General features: G+C 37.2%; 1 protein-coding gene across 5 annotated transcripts in view; it reads right to left on the reverse strand.

Annotated features, from left to right (window-relative positions):
• Positions 1-5,276: 5,276 nt before the first annotated feature.
• The window catches only part of TRPM3 (transient receptor potential cation channel subfamily M member 3), a 246,351-nt gene continuing 227,722 nt past the window's right edge, over positions 5,277-23,905 (reverse strand). For all 5 annotated transcript variants that reach the window (XM_087957807.1, XM_087957808.1, XM_087957809.1 and 2 more), the window contains 4 exons: positions 20,309-20,459; positions 18,332-18,531; positions 8,521-8,653; positions 5,277-6,909 (listed from right to left, as the gene is read on the reverse strand). In XM_087957807.1, coding sequence (XP_087813933.1) covers positions 5,463-6,909; positions 8,521-8,653; positions 18,332-18,531; positions 20,309-20,459 — 1,931 coding nt within the window. In that variant the 3' untranslated portion in view covers positions 5,277-5,462. The remainder of the gene's footprint in view (positions 6,910-8,520; positions 8,654-18,331; positions 18,532-20,308; positions 20,460-23,905) is intronic.

Consider the following 23,905-nt stretch of genomic DNA (forward strand, 5'->3'; position numbering starts at 1 on the left):
GAATCTATTTTACATGCAAACATTTATCCTCCTCAAAACTTAAAAGTTATATGAAAGATTCATATCAGTGATTTTGCATTATGGATTTATGGGTTTTATTTTATTACTGGCAATTGTTACAATTTCAATAATTTGCTGCTTGTTGCTACTTGATAACAGGCATATGCTAAAACAAACAATGAAGTACCTTGTTTCCAAAATATATAATTATTTTAATCATAAATGCTGTAGGTTTAAGACCCTACTGTTCTATAAGTCATTTTATATAATACTAAAGTGCTATTAAAATCAGTTTCATTAAAATGAACATATTGGGAAAGAATGTAAAAGTCCAAAATTGTTATTTCATTCTAACTTGACTCATTGTTACAGGCAGGCAATATTGAAAAGGTTGAACCCCATAATAGTCCAAAGGAATTAATGGAACAATGCATGCATTTTCATAGGCACAAAATAAGACTGTAATTTAAGGAAGAAGAAATTATTTCAATCATTATCACATTATTATTGTGAAAGAATTATGTGCTATAATTCACTACCTAGGACAAGTGATATATCCAACTATAGAACAGAGTCACTTGAATCGGAAATAACAGGATGGATCACTAGAAGAAAGTATTTTAAAAATACTGTACACTGCTTCCTTATTTGCACAGCATATGTAAACAAACAGCTTACTCAACAGAGTTTTAAATATTAAAGAGATTATTCTTTTTACCTTTTGCATAACTCCCTAGGTTTATTCTTTCGCATTCTCATAATGCAGCTATCACAGCTATTGGTGGCTCGTTAGGGACATATATATGCCAACTCAAAGGCTAGCCTTCTCCAACCTGACACCTTTCAGATATTTTGGGATTCTAACCCACAAGAATCACAGTCAGAAAGTCCCAACGCTTCTGCAAGATTCAGGCTAGAAAAGCTATGCCAGCATTAACAGTGGAGCTCTACCAATAAATAAATGGAAGCCTAACAATAATGACGACTGACTCTGATTCCTTGCCCAATAACTGCTATTACATTGGAAAGCTAGGTAGCAGACTGTATTGTTCAATGTTTCCTATTATCAAACGTTGTACTGCATGAACTGTATAAAGATATGACTTTACGCTGCAGTGGTGGATAGCCTTTGACTTGAGGGCCCCACACCGTCTTTTCGTACATGATTGCTATAAACTGACAGAAATTTCAGGTAGGAAACATATGCAAACTGTTGTGCAAGGCCTAAATTAAGGACAACACAATGGAAAACATTTTAAAAAGAAATTGAAGGGAAATCCCAAAATGCTACTCTCTAAACCCAGATCTGGCCCTGTATATGTTGTGGCTTTCAAAGCCCATCTATCCAATGTTAAGAGTGGCCTTGGGCTCACTAAAGGTTGTCCTCCCTGATAGACCCAAAAATTGATCTAATATAATCACATTACAGCACCCCATTATGTAAAAAACAACAACGTTGGATTATTCTGGTGTCTCTTTTTCAATTTGTAAATGTAGCCCTCTTGTTATTCTGAATCCTTGATTAGCATTCATCCAGATATTATTATGATGGTATAAATTCAACTACGTTGAATTGAATTCATCTTGAAATTTTGTCTTTCCTATTCCATGGCTATGCAGATTAGTAATTTTATATTTTGTACGTAACATTTCAGATTATGAATTAAAAGTTTGCATGGTTTGTTGCTTCTATGTTAGGGGCTAATACAAGCATACCACACAGGATTCTAAAAACAGATATCCAGAGCACATATTCTAAAACACGGGAAGTATTCAAGTGAGTATCAAAAGAGCTACCATGGTTTTAGAGAAAATGGGAACATTCAAATCAGTACGGTAGTTTCAGTGTTCAATGTAATGCATTTATCTTGATATGAACACAATATTTAAAAAAAAATGAAAATAAGGGTACATCTGTTTCCATGCTCTAGAAAAGTTGCTTATTTTAGCAGGAAAATGCTTCATTTACTTACTTATTCAGAAACGAGCATCTTACTGTTCAATTATTGCTGTTTGATAGCTTATGGAAATATTTCCAATTTTTCCTATCAAGAGTGCAACTTCTACTTTAATAATGCTGTATTCTAAGTTCCATACAGCACCTCAATTTATGAACATTTTAACAGAAAATATATTCTCAACTATTAACTGATCCTGTGTATACTTTTTCAGTAAAGAAGATAGGAGGGCAAATGACTGATCCATGATCAGTCCAGGTGATTAAAGTGGAATGTTAAAGTCTGCTTTATAAATTATACAAAGAATACACTTTTTATCATATGTATAAACTGTAAGTTCAATGGGATATGATTTTAAAATAAGTATAATTCCGAAGAATTATTCTTTGTAATTCCAATGATTCTGTGGGTTCCTGCCTTCTTGTTCCTGTGTGAAAGGAATATTTTAATAGTAATTTTAAAAAAAAACTGTAATACTAAGCAATGTTTCTTTTTCCATGATTTTAACAACAGAACACCCAGGGTAATTTATGAAAAATGCACATTCAAATACACTTTTCTTAACAAAAGCCACAATATATGCCTTTGCATTTGGTAACAAGTTTGCAAGTATTTCAAAATAGGTTCCATTCCCAGGAAGCATGTAGAAGTGAACCTTAAGATTGTGCTTTGGTTAGAAACGGCTATTTTTTGCGTTAAAAAGTATAAATGCTGGCACTCCTTCCAGAATTTGGCTTTTGTCACACTAGGAATAGGGATACCAGGGGTCCTATTTGTCAATTTGTTCTGAAGCTAGGGCCCATATATTATTATTACCTACATATGCTTAACGTAGATCAGGACATTGTCATTGAAGGCAAACAGGAAAATTCAAAGGATGATTTGAATTGTTTTTATGAATCCATTTAGGAGGGGTTTTTTCACACAGTCAGCTCAAATGAAATTGAATAATTCAGTAGTTTAAGAGAGCAATGTTGATCTAGTCTTGGCTTATGTGCAGAGCAGAAATGAGCAAGAATGGTAATATATTTTGACTTATTTAAAATAGATCTGTTTCATCTGAGGTCATTGAAATATTGTTTGAATGAATTATCATTAGAGACCCTGTTCAAAATTATGCAAGATTATGTCAGATCTCATGAAATTTGGAATGATTGTGATAGTATGAAAAAAGGCATTAGTAGTAAATTAAAAAGAAACCTGTCTTAGATACCATTTTGTGCATGGAAAATCTGAAATCTCATATGAGACAGGAGAACTGTTTGAAAAAAAATGGCTAATGACTAAAACATCTACTTCCACACCATGTTTCTTTGCTGTAGAAAAGTTTTTTCTAACACACACACACACACACACACACAAAAACCACACACATCAAAGCTCTAATAAAAGTATGTATTGTGCAGTTATTTACAACAATTGAATTAATGTTAGGCCTTAGAAGCAGTTTAGGAAATAAATCGAATAATCAGTGTATCCTGCTTCCCAGGTATGTTGGCATATGTCTTGATCATTGATAAATTATTCTCATGGGAAAGCACATACTAAAACATCTTGGCAAATTATAGAATAATAGCTGAGAATAAGGAAGATGGAGAGTAAGTAGCAAGAAGGTCAATTGATTGGGGCAATTTGCATTACATTTTATAATTGAAATCAAGGCACAAGCTGCGTTCAAAAAGATCTGTGGCTGTGTTTTGCCCGCAGCTACTATCAGATGAATTAGGACTTTGGAAACTTTCAGAGGTCTGAGTTTATTTCTGGTACCTTCCAAAGTTCTGGAGAACATCCACAATCCTTGACCCTTGTCAAGCTATGTGGGGTTATTAGAGCCATAACCAGGGGTGGGATGATACTGGTTCTGCCCGGCTCTATAGAATCGGTAGCTCTGAAGAGCAGCAGACACCAAACTGGTTCTGTGTTTGCTGCTGTTTGGCCCACCCGCCCGCCTGGGCTCTTACCTGTCCTTTATTTCCTGCTTTTTATGTAATAATAAAACGTAGTCACCGAACTGGTAGTAACACCGGTTGAATCCCACCCCTGGCCCCCTAACTCAAAACAAAAGCGGAGTATCCGTGCTCTATTGTGCTTTGGAAGACTGCTTACACCTAGATTTAGTCTGAATGCTTAAAATTGAAAAAGGAATTTAGCCAACTCAAAATAATTTTTAAAATGTTTTCTAAAATATCACTGATGTGTGAGAGAGATACATAAATTGAAACTCTATAACAGGGTCCTCAAACTTGGCAACTTTAAGACTTGTGGACTTCAACTTCCAGAAGCTGCCTGGAGAATTCTGGGAGTTGAAGTCCACAAGTCTTAAAGTTGCCAAGTTTGGAGACCTCTGCTCTATAACTATGCCACCTGCCTATTATCCTCTAGGAGCCATACTTAATTCTTGCACCCAGGAGGGTTATTGCAAACATTATTGATGAGTAGACCTGAGGACAATGAAACTTTCAAATTCCATTCTTACATGGTATGAAATCTCTTCTCTTTGCCATTCTAATCTAGACAATGGAAGCATACTTAAAAGAATGGTTTTTGAAACAATCCGAAGTCTTAATTTCACTTAGGCTAACTAACCTCTCAGTCCTTTAATATTGTAAGAGAAGATCATCATTCAATACCTCCAGCAATAAATGGTAAAACAATTAGAAGAGCAATGAAATGCAAATACGCCCAATAAATTCCAAATACTTGGGGAAAAAAAGATAGAAATATTGTACAGAGCAATAAGAATATGATGTTGCCTCTGGACTGTTTTCTTCCTGTCATGTAACATTTTAAGGAGGCTCCATGGAATTCTTTCTAAACTAATACGTAGATGTAATTACAAAAATAAGTATTTACTATTCCACTTAATTACAATCTTCCTGAGCTTGGTCAGCTGTGCGAAAAAGCCTGTTTAATACAGGAACCACATGATAATGTATTACATAAATTTCCCCCTTTCCCTCATGCTGCTATATAAAAGGCATCTGTTTACTTCCCTTCTTGAAAATATAACATTTGTGGCACTACAAGTTGTCAGTACAAAAAAAGACGTGTGAACCATGAGAGTGAAAAGTGGGAATTGATAGGTTTGTCTTCTATAATGTAATTCAAAGATACTGCTTCATAAGTTATCACAAATGTACTGATGTAAACGACAACAGAATCATAATTAAAACACCCATTTTAGATGCATGTTATTTTGCTTCTTTTAAAAAAAAACCTATTTCTATTTTGAAAGGCAGATTTCTCAAACTATTTCCCCATTTATGCACGATGTCATAAAGCTTTTTTTAAAAAATAATGTCTTTAAAATCTTCCCTCCCACCCATCCCGCCCCCTATTAAGTGCAAATGCCAACTGGGTCAAGAGGCAGAATCTCGGTGGCTGACACTGAGATTAAAGAGGGCTAATTCGACTGGTGGTAGAAGCCAGCTTTTTGCTGACACTTCATAAATCTGAGGTTATTTCATTCTGCTCAAGAGGAGGACCAAAGAGCAGATGTCATCTCTAGCAATATTTGCTCTCAAAGCTCCGGAATGCACCTGTTCTAGAGAGTCTTCTCATTGACAAGGTGTCTCCTGTGCCTTCTGGTTTGGATGACCTGCTCCTCTGAAATGTATTTCGAAGGCTGGATGCATTGCGCTGCCTATCAAGTTTGTCACTGATGGAGTAGCTTTTCCGTGTGTGCACGTAGAGTAAGTTGGATTCATCTGCAGAGTAACTATTGGCCCGCTCTATTTTAGGAAGCAGAATATTGTTAGACAAGGTCCTAGATGTATTGCTGTCTTGAAGTGACAAGGAAACTGCTTTTTTGTCTTTGGCTTCAGTGTCCTCGTTGTCAGAACTTGGGTGACTTAGTTCTGCTTCCCTCTCTGGATGGCAGCATCCCAGGTCATCCATCTTATCTCCATGGATCCCAGGAAAACTTGACCTTTCTGCAATGGTTTGAGGAGCACTGACACACCTTGTATCAATACAGTCGGTAATGCTAGTGTACTCTGCTGTTTTGACCGGTACTCCGAGGCTGCTGAAATAACTCCGGGATGGAGAGAACATAAAACTCTGAGATTTTACAATAGGTGCCTCTTCTAAAATAAAGGGGCTTGTAGCCAGGTAGCGACTACTTTTAGAACGCTCTAAGGTATGATATAGGGGGGGATCCAATTCCCAGGGGTTTTGACTGTCTGTGATTTGGGAATAATCTGAAGAAAACACCCTTGTTTCCAGCGAAGAAGGCTCTTCACACTCAATACTTCTGCCTGAGATTCCGTCACCAGCGGTACCACTGACATAAGCACTACTCGAGGGAACGCTGGAAGTGATCTGAGCTTGAAGAGTAGCGTCTCCGGTCCCAAGGATGTTCATTGAACTGTCCAGGGGCTCTATTCCTGACTGCAGCTCGTCCATGGCAGACACATAAATATCAATGCAAGAGGAAGGCCTCCGAGAATCTGGAGCAATAGACAAAGTGCTTACAGGCACTAATGAAACTTTTGGTTCTTTTGAGATTGAGTGAGAGCTAGTGGCACGATGAAGGTTCAGAGACCGTTCTTTCAAAATACTTTCAAATTTCTCAAGCCCACCCTTCTCCTTCATATTCATCGCATAGAAGGAGTGACTTCGCAGTCGAGGCGTTAATGTTGGAGAGGTGGGGGACATTGATTCTTCCCCCGTAGGATCAATACTCTCTTGAAGTTTGTATGCATTCCCTTCCTGGCTGTTGAAGCTACTTTGTCTCACAATGTAAGCTGTGTCAGTACAGTCAGAAGATGTTCGAGACCGTATCTTACTGGCCTCTCCTCTGTCCGTGCCAGTAATTTTGTCCAGTGCGGTGGCCATTCTCCCAATCATATCTTCCAGCTGAGCAAGCCGTATATCTACAGTCTGAAGCGAGGCCTTCATGCAATGCTCTCGTTCATTCACTTCCTCTAATCGCATTGCCATATTCTCTACTCTGCAGGAAGAAAAGACAGTGAAAAAATGTTTTGATAACATCCAGTAGGGCAAGCAGATTACCTTGGTTATTTCTAAACCAATTTACTTAATCAAGAAAATAGATAATAATGTAAATAGTATGCCATTAGTATACTGATACGCACACTAAGAAAATTAATCTTCTTTTTTAAAATAAACAATTAAAAAGAGGTTACTAGGTAACTGGAATGATAAATCCATTTACTTCTTGCCTCCTCAATGATTTGATCAATCATTTTATCAACACATATTTAAACAAGAATTTGCATTTTGCTCCTGATTAAAGTTGTGAGATGCATCGATGTCCTTTTTAAAAAATAAACAATAAACATTTACATAACTTAAAACATAGACTTTTAGAGCTGTTCTGTATACATTACTTATAGATTTCAAATTTGTAAGCATAAGATTTACAGATCTACTGTATGTTATGCAGGCTCACATATACAAAGATAAAAATATTGATTTCTGGTATAGAAATATTTCAATTTTATGGGTTTTATGTGGCAAACTCCTTAGTAAGTACCAAATCTATAGAAAGTAGTAATTGGTTTATCAAACCTAAAATTGCACAGCTATACAGATTTTAAAAGCTGCCAGGAAGTTAGAAAAGGGCCTAATTCTTGTCAAATGAATATGATGGCAATAAGTAATCCCTGGAGAAATAAATTTAGAGTGTCATGATATCCTTAACCCTCAGTTATATTACAAGTATATTGCAAAGTAATTATTTTACATACAATTAATGTATGCTTTATTCACTTTTCTACAAAATTTTCTCCAGGTTTATACCAATAGGTTTACACTCTTGCCTATCTGTTTAAGTGGAAACTAAGAGACTATGAAATAAGACCTCAATTTGCATTATGACTTCTAAGACCCATTTATAAAAGCAGACTTCACACAACCAATGTTCTACCCCCAAAATGACTCTGAGATTCAGGGATGATTTCCAATTCACCAAGGAGAGGATAAAGAGAAAAAAAGTGGAATATGCATAGGAAATATCAGAATTGAATAAGACCAAAGGCCCAATCAGATACTTCCTTGATGTATAGCTTGTAGCACTAATGTAACAAATTTTGGGGTTGCAGCGATCTTTTTTCCCCTGAAGAATTCTGCCATGCATATGGGGAGGAGATTTGGGTGTCACTTGCGCTGGAGTCAGAAACAGCCCTTTGGTCCCATGTATTTCACGCCTTGTCCTCACCTCCCCCAATTTGATAATAGAATAAAGACTTCATATATAGCGACTAAATCTATATTTTTGTATTCTAGTTATTTTTTAGACTTTATATTCTACTGATGATTGCGGTCTCTGTTTTAGTCAGATTTAACCAAGTAATCTAAACCAAGGATTTTTACTTGGAAATATGCTTAATTTTTGTGGGTTTTTCTTTTTTGTATAAATACCACTTTTATGACAATTCCAAAATAGGTTTACTATATTTTGATTACTATTAATTTGCAGCCAATAAAATATTATGGAACTTTTAAAAATCTTTTTGTTTTAAAAAACAACAAAGTGAAAATATTTATGATTACAATTTTTAAAACATATATCTACAAAGCCAAACAAAATGTTGTGCACCTTTCAGAAGTTACACGGATTCTCTCATCATTGGAAGAATTAAATCTATCGTCTTTCTCTCTGAAATATTCCTCTATGCATTGTTCTTCAAAATCATGAACCTTCTTCAGTTCATCATCTGTTATAAAAAGTTCTATAGGAGACATAGAAGGCAATAAATAACAATCAATAACTAATTATGTGTAAGTATAGAGCACTGCCTATTTTATAATATTTACAACTGAAATCCCCTCTATATGTAACTTAATATGTAGATTGTTTTGATGAGTCTCAGATTTGTAGCTCTACTTCTGCTTTCCCAAATTTATGCCCTAACTCCTACCTGCCAGATATTTTTCGATTTATGTCAGACTTATTCAGATACTCCATTATTTTTTTCTTCTTTTCACCCTCTAAAACAGTGGTTCCCAAACTTTTTCAGTCCACTGCCCCCTTGGTACTAAAAACTCATCCTCGGTGCCCCCCCCCACCCAGGGGTGGGATTCAAATTTCTGTGGGCATGACCTAATTTGAGGGCGTGGTGGTCACGTGACTGGGTGGGCATGGCTTGCTGGTCATGTGACTGGCTGGTGTGGCTTGCTGGCTGGGCATGGCTTGCTGGTCACATGACTGGGTAGGCATGGTTTCGTGGTCATGTGACTGGATGGGTGTGGCCAGGTAACTGGCAAACCAAATACAAGTGGTCCTCACTTAATGGCCGGTTGTTTAGTAAGTGTTCTAATTTATGACTGGCCTCCCGAGCTACTTGACCTGTTTTTGGAGTTTTGACAGCCATGCACACACACACACACACACACAACCTTCTAACCCTGCTGGAGCAGGTCATTGCACTAGAATCAGCAGAAGCATCTCTGATTAGATTCTAGTAGTGAATAAAATCTAATCAGAAATGCTTTGCGGATTCTTGTTGTTTTGTTTTATTTTTATTTCTTTATTTTATGTTGCTGAATTGCATTGACATGTGTGTCCCTTCTTGTGCCCAGAAGCTTTTGTGATCCTTTGCAGCAAAAATTACCGATCTCTGGCTTTGCTCTACTTTTCAAACGTGCCACCACTGCCGCATTCTAGGTGCCAGCCCCGCAGGTCCACCCCATTGAGCCCGCTGCACCAGAGGGACCTGCCCAAGCAAGTCTGAGCAGAGCACCAAGTCAATGGGGTGAGCCTGAGAGAGGGAAATAGAGAGAGAGAAAAGAAAGAGAGAGAAAGATAGAAGGAAGAAAAGAAAGAGAAAAGGGAAAGAACGATAAAGGGACAGACAAAGAAAGGGGAGGATGGAAGGAAGGGACGGAAAGAAAAAGAAATAAAGGAGGGAGGGAGGCAGGAGAAAGATAATGAGATATCTATTCTAATCCAATCACTTGCTCCAGCAGGGTTAGAAGGGAGTGTGTGTGTGTGTGTGTGTGTGTGTGTATTCTCCTTGTAATTTACCAGTACATTTTGGTTTTGCCTTCTTCAGAATTGGCACTGTAATACATTGGGGAAAAGTAATTTTTTAGGGTGGAGATCTGGTCCAATGGATCCTGTTTAAAACCTCAACAAAATGTGAGAGCTTCCTGATAGTCTTGACCATGTTTCGTCCACAAAACGTTTAATAGAAACCAAAGATATTTCAGTATGGAAAAGGGCCTCAGTCTAAACTAGGCCTCATTTCAATCTGATGCATCAGGTTTCTTTCTCTCTCTCTCTCTCCCTCCCAGACTGGCTTTGCTCTACTTTCCCAATGTGCCTGCGGCGCTTTGAACATGGATGGATAGATAGATAGATAGATAGATAGATAGATAGAGAGAGGTAGGTAGGTAGGTAGGTAGATAGATATATTGGTATGTAGGTAGGCAGGCAGGCAAATCTTTTGGATGAGTGTATGGATAGATAGGTAGGCAGGCAGGCAGACATTTTGAATGGATGTATGGATAGGTAGGTAGGTAGATAGGTAGGTAGATAGACAGATTGGTAGATAAGTAGGTAGGTAGGTAGATAGATAGACAGGCAGGTAGGTAGAAAGATATATTGGTAGATAGGTAGATAGGTAGGTAGGCAGGCAGGCAGGCAAGCAGGCGGGAAGACAGACAGACAGAGACCTTTTGGATGGATGGATGGATGGATAGGTAGGTAGGTAGATAGATCGATCAATATTGGTAGGTAGATAGGTAGGTAGATAGCCAGAAAGACAGGCAGGCAGGGAGGCAGGCAGACAGACAGACAGACAGACAGACCTTTTGGATGGATGGACAGACAGAATGCAACAGCGGCGACACTTTGGGAAAGTAGAGCAAAGCCAGAGTGACTTTCCCAATGTGCTGCCGCTGCTGCATTCAACGCCTTTGAGCCCCTTGCACTGCTCCGGTGCAACAGTCAATGGGATGAGCCTGCAGTGCCGGCGCTTCGAATGCCCCCCCACCTCTTAGCACCCCCCCTTCAGCAGCCGCTTTCAAGTAGAGCCCGTCCCACCTCCCATAATCCCCGACATTGCTTCGCACCAACTTCTAGGCCTTGGCCCACCAAGCAAAACCTCCCAGCACTCGACTCCACCAAGAACGCTCAACATGCCGAAAGGCTCGTCCTACGTAATTCCTGTGACACAACTACGAGACGGCGCATACACTTTTATGTCGCTTCCTTGGGGATACTTTCCTCTCAGCCGGCTTGACCCGGCTCATGTGGGGACCTGTTGCGGTTCAGTGCAGGCAGCGCTTCCAGGATGGGAAGGGTGAATCCCGCCTGCAGTGCTGCACTGATCCCCTGTGCCTGCAAAAACCTCCAGCCACCGTGTGTTTTTCCGGTGCAGCTGGACTCCTCCAGTGCCCCCCTGCCACCTCTTAGCGCCCCCTAAGGCATCCCCCCCCAGGGGGCGGTACCACCCACTTTGGGAACCACTGCTCCAAAAACTCAGACAGGGCACTGAAAGAAATAGAAGAATGTCTATACTGTCCCATCACTAAGGACATTGGGAACAGTACATCTCTGTAGGTACTGGCAGGACTTCAGATCGATTGGACAAGCAAAGTGACTGCAAGTGGTGTTACTGGTATTCATTGCTGTTCATATCTTTGTAGACCCCAATTATACAATGTTTTTCCATTATAAGAATTATAAGAATATTAGATCTATATGTTTGGATTAGTTTAATTTTTTCCACCTTCAACTATTCTGTGAGATAAGATGGGATGATAGACTGGCCTAAGGTCACCCAGTATCAGCCCTATAGGGTAGACCAGAATAAGAAACCAATGTCATGTAAGTTAGAACGACCTTTATTGTAACAGCTATACTAACAAAATCTTGCAAGTCTGAATGTGCTGCCCCTCGTGCAAATTAGGGAGGAGTTTGCCTGAGACATTTTGCTCAAGTTAGTTTATTGGTCTAGGCTCAAGGCCTACTTATCTGACTGAAGTCTTGGTACCAGCTCTGCAGTGGTGGGATTCAAATTCTTTTACTACTGGTTCTGTGGGTGTGGCTTGGTGGGCGTGGCAGGGAAGGATACTGTAAAATCTCCAGTCAGAGATGGTATTTGCCGGTTTTCCAAACTACTCAAATTTTCTGCTACCGGTTCTCCAGAACTGGTCAGAACCTGCTGAATACCACCTCTGCAGCTCTGTCTTTTGTCTAGACCCACAAAACTTCCACAGCTGAGGGTGGACCTAACTTGGATTTACCTATATCTAGCCCAGTTCCTTAACCACTGTACCAGTGTTGGCATTAATGTGATGAAACAATTATGTACAATGAAGTAAAAAATAGTAAAGAAAAGAAATAAACAGATAAAACAGATAAAGATACAATGTCTGAGAATTTTTTAAAACAAAATTTTCATGAAATTAGAAAACATGTGTGAAAATAGAAATGATTTGACAAAAGACACAAAACAAAAACAAAACAAACCTGAAGGTAGGCCAAACTAGGAAAATAAGAAATTTCAAAGTTTGAGCACGAGCCTAAAGAAAATCACTGCTTTTATAATACCTAGAGACCAGTTAGATGCTCATGCCAAGGAAATATTAATAATTCATTCTATGTGTAGCTGCCTTGAAATTTTTTTGGAAATTGTATTTGGACTGGGAATTGCAGACTTTAGCCAACTATACACATGCTTTATATACATAAGATATGGGCTTTAGTCCCAGTTTTCTTCAGTGAAAACATCACAAAGCTGATAATAGATGAGTGAGGTCTTGATACATATCTTGTCTATCAAATTACAAAATTAAATATAATCAAAAGTGATGAAATCTTTTGAGGTAAAACTGAAGCGAGGGAATGCTATTTGAGATTTGTACAGTAATATTAAATAAGCTGAAATGACTGTTTTAAGAAATAACCGATGAAAAGGAAATCACATGCTGTGAAAAATGATAGCACTGCATACATATAACAAAAGAAACGTTAAAATATGGATATAATTTTCTTATCAAGTAGCTATGCAGTGTAAATGTGTATGTGCGAATATGTATCGTGCTTGCTTCGGCAGCACAAGTACTAAAATTGTATGTGCGAAAAGAGCTTCTGTGCCTCCTATTTGAGATGTTTTTATTCTCATGTACATAAGGAAATGTAAAGTAAATGCAAAAATGATTTAAGAATTAATTTGTTAAGGATGTTTGAAAAAGTGACAGCATCTCATTGAGAGGACATAAGGAGGCAATGAGCAAAATTGGCTTAGTGCAGTGTGGTTTTATATTGGTCAAGAGGTGTACAGAACATTAAGAAAACTGGAAAGGTGAGAAGTTTATTGTATATTTGTTCATATAGAAAGCTTATGATAAACTAAATAGGCCTAATCCAAGACAAAACAAGTATACATGATGCTCCTTACATTGTTTATATATTTATGGATAAATACATATGGAAAGATGGTAGTGACATTAGAAATGTATTGGCTAGGGTCATGAGTGTTTGTGTACTTTCACAAAGGTGAAGTTATATTGTTAGTCAAGAATCCAAACAATTTGGTCACATAGAGAGAATAAATTGCAAAACAGGTAACGTGTGGTGATATATAAGAATATAGATTTAAAAATAGAAAAGAATGGAATTGATATTTTCCCCTAAGGATTTTTGCTAAATTAGATATAGAATTAATTGGAATAGATATGGAAATGGTAATTTATTATACGTATATTAATGGACATTTAATAAAGCGATGAATAAAGCTAAAATGATCTCTGAGAATTGTAATGGAAAGACTATTATCAGTCACACACACACACACACACACACACACATATAGTATATATAGTATATATACAGTATATATACAAACATATATATATATATATGTTTTCTTAAGTTTTCGCGAATACTTACATGTATGGTATTCAGCTTTGTTCGGGTATTTTCCCACATCGTTATAGTTGTGCTCTTAAAGTTGTAGCAACGTTTTGGCAGAATCTCACCTGTCATCATCAGGCTTCTGTATTGTGCTTGTCTATGAGTCAGACTTTCACAGCCATTTCAGTTTTAAATTTGGGGCTAGCCTACTGCTGTGCCAGAATATTTTTTTTCTTAATCCTGATTGGCTGGGAGTCTTGGTCTGTGTTTATTGGTCTTGGAGTTTGCTGTGTTCTGCTTGATTGGTGTTTCTAATATCTTCTGTCTGTTTTGTGGCTTTTTTTGTCTCGATTGGCTGGCAACATTGTGTTCCTGATACCTCCAGCTCAAACACACTCCAACCAGGCACCCAGATGAAACCTAGCTTCCTAATAAATGATAGCCGTCCGTTTACTCGGAGCCAAACTGGACTAAAAGCCTCCAATACAGGAACACAATGTTGCCAGCCAATCAAGACAAAAAAATAGACAGAAGCCACAAAATAGACAGAAGATATTAGAAACACCAATCAAGCAGAACACAGCAAACTCCAAGACCAATAAACACAGACCAAGACTCCCAGCCAATCAGGGTTAAGAAAAAAAATATTCTGGCACAGCAGTAGGCTAGCCCCTACATTTTTAAAACTGAAATGGCTGTGAAAGTCTGACTCATAGACAAGCACAATACAGAAGCCTGATGATGACAGGTGAGATTCTGCCGAAACGTTGCTACAACTTTAAAAGCACAACTATAATGACATGGAAAAATACCCGAAGAAAGCTGAATACCATACATAAGTACTCAAAACTTAAGAAAACAAATATATATATATATATATATATATATATATATATATATATATATATATATATATATATATATATATATATATATATGTTTTCTGAGGTTCTCGGGTATTTGTATGTGGATCTTTGGTTATTCGGGTTTTCTCCCGCGTAAGATTCAAAGTATCTAGGCAACGCTTTGGCGAGGTCCCACTCGCCATCTTCAGGCTGGTGCTTTCGGCTTAGTGCCAGTGCAAGCAGTGTGTGACCGGAGCTGCCATCTCTATATATACAAGTGGTGGGGGATGATGTGCTGGGCTGGTTGGCTGTGCTGCAGCCTCTTGATTGGTTGATGGAGTTGATGTTGGTATAATGGGCTGTGTAATGGCCTTTTGTTGTAGAGATATCCTGGATCTTGTGCTGTCATCTCCTGGGTCGTTAGCCTCTTGTGTTTTAACGGCTTGGGTAATGGGTTGTGTGATGGGCTTGTGAGTTCTTTTGTTGTGGTATCCTGGGTCTATGCGTTGTAATCTCCTGGGTCGTTTGTGTTTTGATCTCTTTTCCATTAGCCTCCTGTGTAGTAACAGCTTGGGTATATATATATGGATCTTTGGTTATTCGGGTTTTCTCCCGCGTAAGATTCAAAGTATCTAGGCAACGTTTTGGCGAGGTCCCACTCGCCATCTTCAGGCTGGTGCTTTCGGCTCAGTGCCAGTGCAAGCAGTGTGTGACCGGAGCTGCCATCTCTCTATATATACAAGTGGTGGGGATGGTGTGTTGGGCTGGTTGGCTGTGCTGCAGCCTCTTGATTGGTTGATGGAGTTGATGTTGGTATAATGGGCTGTGTAATGGCCTTTTGTTGTAGAGATATCCTGGATCTTGTGCTGTCATCTCCTGGGTCGTTAGCCTCTTGTGTTTTAACGGCTTGGGTAATGGGTTGTGTGATGGGCTTGTGAGTTCTTTTGTTGTGGTATCCTGGGTCTTGCGTTGTAATCTCCTGGGTCGTTTGTGTTTTGATCTCTTTTCGATTAGCCTCCTGTGTAGTAACAGCTTGGGTAATGGGTTGTGTGATGACCTTGTGAGATTTATTGCTGTGGTATCCTTGGTCTTGTGCTGTGATATCCTGGGTCATTTGCTGTGTTGTGACTTCTTGAGTTCTTGAGGTGTAATTTCTTGAGTTTTCTGATGTGATGTCCTGAGCGGGTGGCTGTGATGTAGCATTTTGGGTTTTTAATATGGCTTTGAGTTTGGGGTCTGGGTCTGTGTTCGTTTGGCTTCGAGTTCGTGGTCGTGCCACATCTTCATGGTGGGTGTCAGTTCGCTTCATGTATGGGTCGGAGGGGTTTGAAGCAGGTAGTGATGCAGCTGCGGTACAGCTTCTGGTCCGTGTTCGTGTCTCATCTTCTTTGTGGGTGTGAGTCTGCTTTCTATGTGGAAGTGTGGTGGTAGCATCTTGTGTGGCCCTCATGCGTGTGGGTCTGGTGTCATTCTTCATGTTAGGTACTCGCTTGTTCATGAGGGCGGGTTTCCAAATGGCTGGTAGGCGGGAGGTATCATCTCATTTATTCATGCTGTGTGGGCATTTTTCTATCTCTATGGCTTCTCTGATTATTCTGTTGTTGAAGTGTTCGGTTTTGGCGATAGTTCTGGTATTTTTAAAGTCAATCTCATGTCCTGTGGCTTTGAGGTGTTGGACCAGGAAGAGGTTGGTTCTTTTTTTTGATTGAGTTCTTGTGTTCTTCAATGCGTGCACTTATTCTTCTGTTAGTTTGTCCGATGTATGTGGTGGGACAGGCGGTGCAAGGGATTTCGTGTACTCCTTGGTTTTCTAACTCGATTTTGTCTTTAGGGTTTCTTAGGATGGCGGATATTTTTCTGTTTGTGCAGAATGCTGTTTTAATGTTGTGTTTTTGGAGGATCTTGCTGATTTTGTCTGTAGTGCCTTTTATATATGGGAGGAGGGCTTTGCCATTCTCTTGTTCTCTGTCTTGGATTTTGGTTGGGGTTTCTTTTTGGATTAGGTGGGTAATCTTCTTTCTTTGGAATCCATTGGCTGTTAGTACGTTAGTGAGAGTGTGTAGTTCGGTTTTTAGGTGTTGTTTGTTGGCTAAGCATTTTGTTCTGGAGATGAGTGTCTCGGCTATGGAATTGATCTGTGCTGGGTGGTGGTGTGAGAGTGCGTGTAGATAGCGGTTTGTATGTGTTTTTTTCTGGTAGATGGTGTGTCCTAGGGAGCCATTGGGTTTTTTGTCTACTAAGACATCTAGGAAGGGAAGTTGATTGTTAGCTTCTGTTTCCATGGTGAATTGTATTTTGGGGTGTAGGCTGTTGAGGTGTGTGAGGAAGTTGTTCAGTTTTTCTTTCCCATGTGGCCAGATTATGAAGGTGTCATCTACGTATCTGAGCCAGAGTTTGGGTTTGTGATCATATTTTTCTAGAGTTTGTGTTTCAAAGTGTTCCATGTAGAGGTTTGTGATGACAGGTGAGAGGGGTGACCCCATGGGTGCTCCTTCTATTTGTTTGTATTTTTGTCCATTGTAGGTGAAGTATGTATTGGATAGGCAGTGGTTGGTCAGATCTAGGATGTGCTTGGAGGGGTTGTATTTGTTTTGGATGGCTGTCAAGGCTTCTTTTATTGGCACTTGGCATCGAAGCTCACTAGTAGGTCGCTGGGTTGTAAGTTTTGTTTCTTTATGATCTCGATGAACTGGAATGAGTGTATAAGGCAAAGGGGTGGCAAACTTGAATTGACAATTAAAGGGGAATTTTGGAGTATTAGAATTAGGATGGAACCTATTGAACAATGAATGGAATAATAGTATGTGGTAAAATTGCAAATATGACTGATAAAAGTAAATATGTGTAATGAATATAGAAATGAAACAAGAAACTTAGATAATATTGTAAAACAAGATACGAGAATATTTAAAGAAAAATCAAGTAAGTTATGATCTAAATCGGAATTGGATAAAATATAAAAATATTTGAGAATATTTAAAGGAAAATGGAATAAATAATAATATGATATGAAATTGAATACGAAAGATGAATATGTAACTGGGTTCATGTTTGTCTTGAAATGTAAAAACATGGAACCACATTGTTCACTAAGAGATGTTTTTTAAAATATAAAAATAAAAAAATATTTAAAAAAAAGAATAAATTGCAAAATGAGGATATAAAAGCAAAAGAAAAATATTAAGAAAAAGTAGAAAACTGAACAGACTGGATGGCATTGATGATTTCTCAAAAGGACAATGGTAAGAATGAAATAACAAAAGACAATGTAGTAATTTATAAATGGATGCTACAACCATAGTTTGCAAGGATATGAAGATATGGAAAAGTATAGCGAACAACAGTGGAAACGAGACTTAATTAAGTATCCTTCTTCCTTTTATCTCTTGCTTTTAATTTCTTTGGCTTACTATGCCTTACTCTTTTTCTGTCCTTTGCAGTATGTTGTGTACAGTTTCCTATGGATTTGCTTTCAGCCTTAGTTTCCCAAAACTCTCTTTGCAGGCTACGACTAAGGAACAGTTCCAAATATACAGTATCCGACAGGTTGCTCTACTACAAAACTACACAGATACCTCCTGGTTGTCTGTTCCTCAGCTGAAATTGTTGTTTGCTCATGAATGGTCCTAAGTGATGCCAGTGCCCTCATGAAGCATAATGGCTTCATCCAAATAATTCTGCACAAATCCTACAACACTTACTGAGCCCATAGTCTGCTTCATCTGGATCGCTGTCATGTTTCCGCCATCTACAGCATATGTGCTGAAATATCATGGTCATGTGACTGAAGATGATTAGTGGAGGGGGTAAGACTGGTCTTTCATGGAAGGTCATAATAAGCTGATATCTCTGAAACTTCCATACCTGGTTTGATATAGACTTAACTTCAAAAAACGTGTTGCTGAAATAGGAATAGAAAAAGGAACAGGCGTTTGATAAACAGCTGAATTCTTTGTTTGCATATGCAACATTGGGGTCTGTTCTACACATTGAAAAAAAATAAATTTCAGGCTGTACGTACAATTAGCATCTGCAGTCAATTCCAACACTCTTTTTGATGGACTACTCATAACAACTTCTGTTATGTTTACATTGCTACACTGTTTATTTTACTCATATATACCATCGTTGATTTCTGCATAAACATATTAGGATACAGTCTACTTCTAAAAGAAATATCAATTCACTTAGGTATTTAAATGTAATGGCTTATAAAAACCATTTTCCAAGATTTTCCTTTGATGAACACTGGCCATTGCCTTAGATGATTTCAGTAGCATGGATGCAACAACACAACAACCTCCATTCTTTCCCACTTCACTAAGACAGCCAGAGGACCTCAAGTGCAAGTATAAGCACTGAAATTCTGAGTTAAATTTGGACTTGGGGAAAAATTTGAGGTGACTATCTTGTTTGATGGCATCCAGTAGAAGGCTGATCCTCACTACTGAGATAGGTAACTGGAGAATACAACTCAGTATTTTAACCTAACCTCATGTCTTGGTCAAACAAACTAGGTGTCGTTTGCAGGCTTACTGTATGGAAACTCTTGGCGCTACTGCAGGGCTCTGCTTATTCTGTAATTACCAAACTATTTTGGATGCTAATTTTGGATGCTAACTATTTTGGCCTTGCACCTCTGCCTCAAAATTGCTGAACTTTGTATCAGCCTATAAGTTTCATCTTTAATTAAACAGTGGATAGGGAGGAAGGAGATTTCCTTGATGAATCCATATCTCAAGATATCTTCAATATGTCAACTCCTTCAGGTAGGAAACAGTCTAGGATAGGAAATAGTACAGGAAACACCTCCTGATATTAGTTGATTGGGGCAGATATATTGGAAGAAATGTTCAATAGAGGTGTTTTTTTTAAACTCAATCTGCTCTCCACAGCTTGATGCATCCAAAATAACTGAAAAGAAAAATGGACTGAGGAACAAGGGTTAATTACCCTCTTTGAGCATTTTTTGACTTTGATCAAACTCTTCAGGTATATATTCAAAAATAACATAAATTGGAAATCTTTATTTGTTTTTTCACATCATCTGTAGCTTGGAAGATTAAATTTTACTCTAAAATGCAGACTCTTCTTTTATTCAAAAAATAAAATATGGTTCCATCTATTTTTATCAGTTTATGAATTTAAACCTGATTGAATATAAAACACATCTGAGTTTTTAATTACAGCGAATTTACCTGTAACACAATCCAAACTTTAATACTATATGTTTATTTCTATAACTGGGTGTTCTTGTTGCTGTAGAATGGGGCAAAGATTCTTCAGAGTGCATAGATGTAGCCACTGTCTGCAATTCTTTAAAACAGCTACATCTTTGTCAAGACATCCATAGTGGCTATAGAAGTGACTAGCTATTCAAAAGTGCTGAATGGTGCTGAATGAATTGTATGTGATTGGTCTTCCAAGTTCTAGCCGTCACAGCACCCCTGCAATCACCTATATTTCAAAATCTTAGAAATCTCTGGACATATACCCTCTTGCAAAAGATATCCATGATCATGTACTCTAAAACTCTGTCATGGGATACTTACATTTTTTACTACTGCAAATAATCTCTGTTGGTAGATGCTTTAAACCAGTCTGGTGATAAATATTAAAAAGTTTGGCATCGCTGCTATGGATGGAGGAGAAAAATATAAAATATTTTATCAACTCACTTAAACACTGCAATCAGTAAGTTCACCAGAAGGATGTTTGCAACCAAAAGATAGCAAGCCATTATGGCAGGAACGATCCATGCTCCTGTTTTGCAGGGAGGAAGCTGAATTATTTTACCATCTTCTCTAGTTTCATTTTGACCACAAGGAGCTGAGGAAAAACAGGTGAAAGGAGGTGAAAGAAAATAAATTTTAAGAAGAAATTATTGCAGAACATACTGCATTTCATAATCTTAGAGAAGTTTCTGGACATCTGCCCTCTGCAAAAGATACTCATGATCAATGTACTCTAAAACTCTTGTCATGGAATACTTACATTGTTTTCTATTGCAAATAATTTTTGTTGGTAGATGCTGTAAACCAGTTTAATATTTGCCTAGTTTGGCATTTCTGCCAATTTCTAGATATTTATTATGTGCTTTGAATTTTTACTCTCTTAAATGTGCTAGGAACTGATAAAAACATCTGTGTGAAATGTTATGTATACATCCATTTGCTTTTTGGTAACTAGGATATATCAGTACTATCAAACCAGAGTACATTAAAAAAGGAACATTTGATGAATATAGTATATATGAGTAATATATGTAGACTCACAATAGGATTTTTGTTGCCACCTTATTTTAGTTCACTTTAGGATATTTAACAGTATTCTAGAATCAAATGTGAGTAGACAGGTAAGATTTACAGGCAACAGAGCAGATATTTTAATTTATTTTGGGTCACCAGCTGTTTAAAAAGAACAAAGGACAAAATGTCATAGTTTTCTCATGCTGATATAGTTTAGACAATATACCTTCTTATTAATTAACTGAAGTTTTAAATTGGGATGACTTTGGCTATTTTTGTTCACCCAAACAGCAACTACATTCCTCACCAATACTGTAGATCAGTTTGTTACTTTTAGGAAGTGTCACTGGTGCAAGGAATGCTATTCCTCTCTTATCCCTAGTTATTTTCTCACACATTCCCAATATAGCAGTAAATAAGGAGAAATTGTAGAACAAGAAAGCACTCAGTAAATTAATCTGTTCAAGAAGTGAAAGAATGTTTAGCAGATGCAGACTCGATTCATATCACAGGATCCATGAGAAACAAAATAATTTTTCCCCTCCCCTCAAAATTAATAAAGATACTGAAGCTCAGATTGCTTTTGATCCCAGATGGGCAAATCTGCCTGGTGCAAATCAAAGAAAGGGAGAAGAGCTTTCCATTGGTGAAATTTCTGAGTGAGGCATTGGTGAACTAAGACATCCCAGGAGAAGTGGAAATGATGCATTGGCAAAGACCAAAGAACCAGCGATGAACCTTCTTTAACAGAATCCCTCCAGGTAAGGAGAGGATTTGCCTACTTAGCTATTCCTTTTGAGGAGACCCTGGGAGAGTAGTCAATACACGGGTCTGAGCACTGGGAGGTAAAGAAAGCCATCAAATTCTCAAATCTAAGGACACCAGATGCGTCTTCCTTTCGAAACATGTTTTTAAAGTTAAAGGAGAACTTCTAAGAAAAAAGTTTAAAAAACTATCTTGTGATGATAGAAGAGAATATTTGTAGCTCAATGTTGAGCTGAACTGAACTGAACAGAGAGCACCAAGGATCCCATGCTACCTAATGAGTAAAACTTCATCCGCTAAAAGAAAAATTAAACAACAGTTTAAAGAATTTAAAAATATAAAATAAAGGACAAAAAGATAAATAAGGTAATTCAAGAAAGTTTTAAATAGATTAAGGGACCAGAAGAATTTGGAATATTGGAACTTTTGCTAAGATTTGTGAAATAACAAGATAAATAAAATGATATTTTTGATGGAATCTAAATTGTTTAATTTATCCGGGAAGAGATGATTGCTGAGATTTTATAGAAATTTGAATTAAAGTTCCAAGTTGGGAAAAAAGAAAGAGATAAACTGTTCTTTATTCTTTATTTTCAAGAATCCATATTTTATTATGAATTTGAAAAAAAAGTACTGAAGCTCATAAATTGATAGATATAAGTATGACATTAGATATATTTCAAAGGTTCTTTGAAGAATTGGGAGAGAAACTTAAACTGACAGCAATAATTATTGCTAATGCATTTCTTGAAAAAGATTCTAAAAAAATAAAAAAGTAAAATGGAAGAATTTACTGACAGAATGAAGAGGTGAAACAAATTCCAGCTGATATAGAAATGTTGGGAAATAAAGGAATTATGGATTATAAAACAGAGTTAAAATGGAAATACAAATGATAAGTGAAGAGATGAAAAATCACAAGGACAACAATTTTTAATGGGTTTACAAAAGTGGATTTCTAAAATTTTTGAGATAGGAGGAAGAAAGTTTAAATGCAGTTACAAGCCCACAACAGCGACCGTATGATGTAAAGATTTAGATAATTGTTAGAGCAAAACCAATCAATCAATCAACGAACCAACCTATCAAAAAAGGAATAAAAAGTTGGCTGTTTGATTAAGGGTAAAATAAAATATACTGCTGGAACCTTTTATGGACTTTTTGTCAGTACTTGGGAAAAAATGACAATGATTTTTAAATTTGTGAATGGAAAGGAGAGTTATACTGGTAGTAAGAAGTGGATTATTTTTATAATTTTATAAGAGGTGGGCCAATATTAAATTTGCTTGTATTTATTACTGAGTGGAATAAGAATCACTTCCTAAAATATTCTTTTTTTCTATTTCCATTTTATTTATTTTCTTTAACTTTTTGCACTTTGTATTTCTTTTCTTTCTACTTTTCTGGTTTTTTTCTCTATGTTGCTTTGTATTAATTTTGTTACAATCCTTAATATAACATGTTTTTTTTTTAAAAATGAATTGTTCTTATAGGTGTAAGGGGAAAAAGAAGCACACTTCAAATTGCTGCACAGAATATTCAAAATCAGTTTTGTATCATGATACTTGTTCATGACACCTGTTTTTGAAAAGTCAATAAAATATTATTTACTTATTTTGTGCCAGATAATCCCCCTCTCCCATCATTCATCTTTTTGTGTCATGTTAATTTAATTGTTTCTATGGGTAATAAGTGACCTCTAGAATGGGTGTCAGGAAAAGAATGAGGTGAATTGGCTGTGACAACCTACTGTACTTATCAAGCTAGTTGTTTGACTTGGATCACATATTAGATTATAGCATGATATTATATGGATGGATTATTTCTCTAGAAGGAGCAGGACTTTCAGAAGGGGCCACATTTGGATAGCGTGTAGAGCACACATATGTTTTAATGAGCAATTTGTTTGATTCTTGGCCCTCATAATATATGATACTTTGTTAATGTGTGAAATGAATACCTTAAAAATGAACAGATATTGAATCATCTTTATGAGCAAATGCATGGCAAATTACAACATGCAATCAGTGCTTAATTATGATAAATTTATGTATAAAACATGTCTCTAAAAATTACATCTGATATTAGTAAATGAATTCTGTCCTGAAACAGGAATAGAAATATGCACTGTGCAATAAGACTGAATTATTTCTACCATGCAGTTCTAACAAAGGATTTAATTCACTAATATTTGATTTACATGCTGTTAAATTAACACTCTATTTTAGCTTTCCTTTGAGTTTAAAAGGTTAGTTTCATTAT

Source organism: Notechis scutatus, chromosome 2 (genome assembly GCF_049901735.1).
Source record: "Notechis scutatus isolate UNSWTSFEM ecotype Mainland chromosome 2, rNotScu1.2, whole genome shotgun sequence".
NCBI lineage: Eukaryota > Metazoa > Chordata > Lepidosauria > Squamata > Elapidae > Notechis > Notechis scutatus.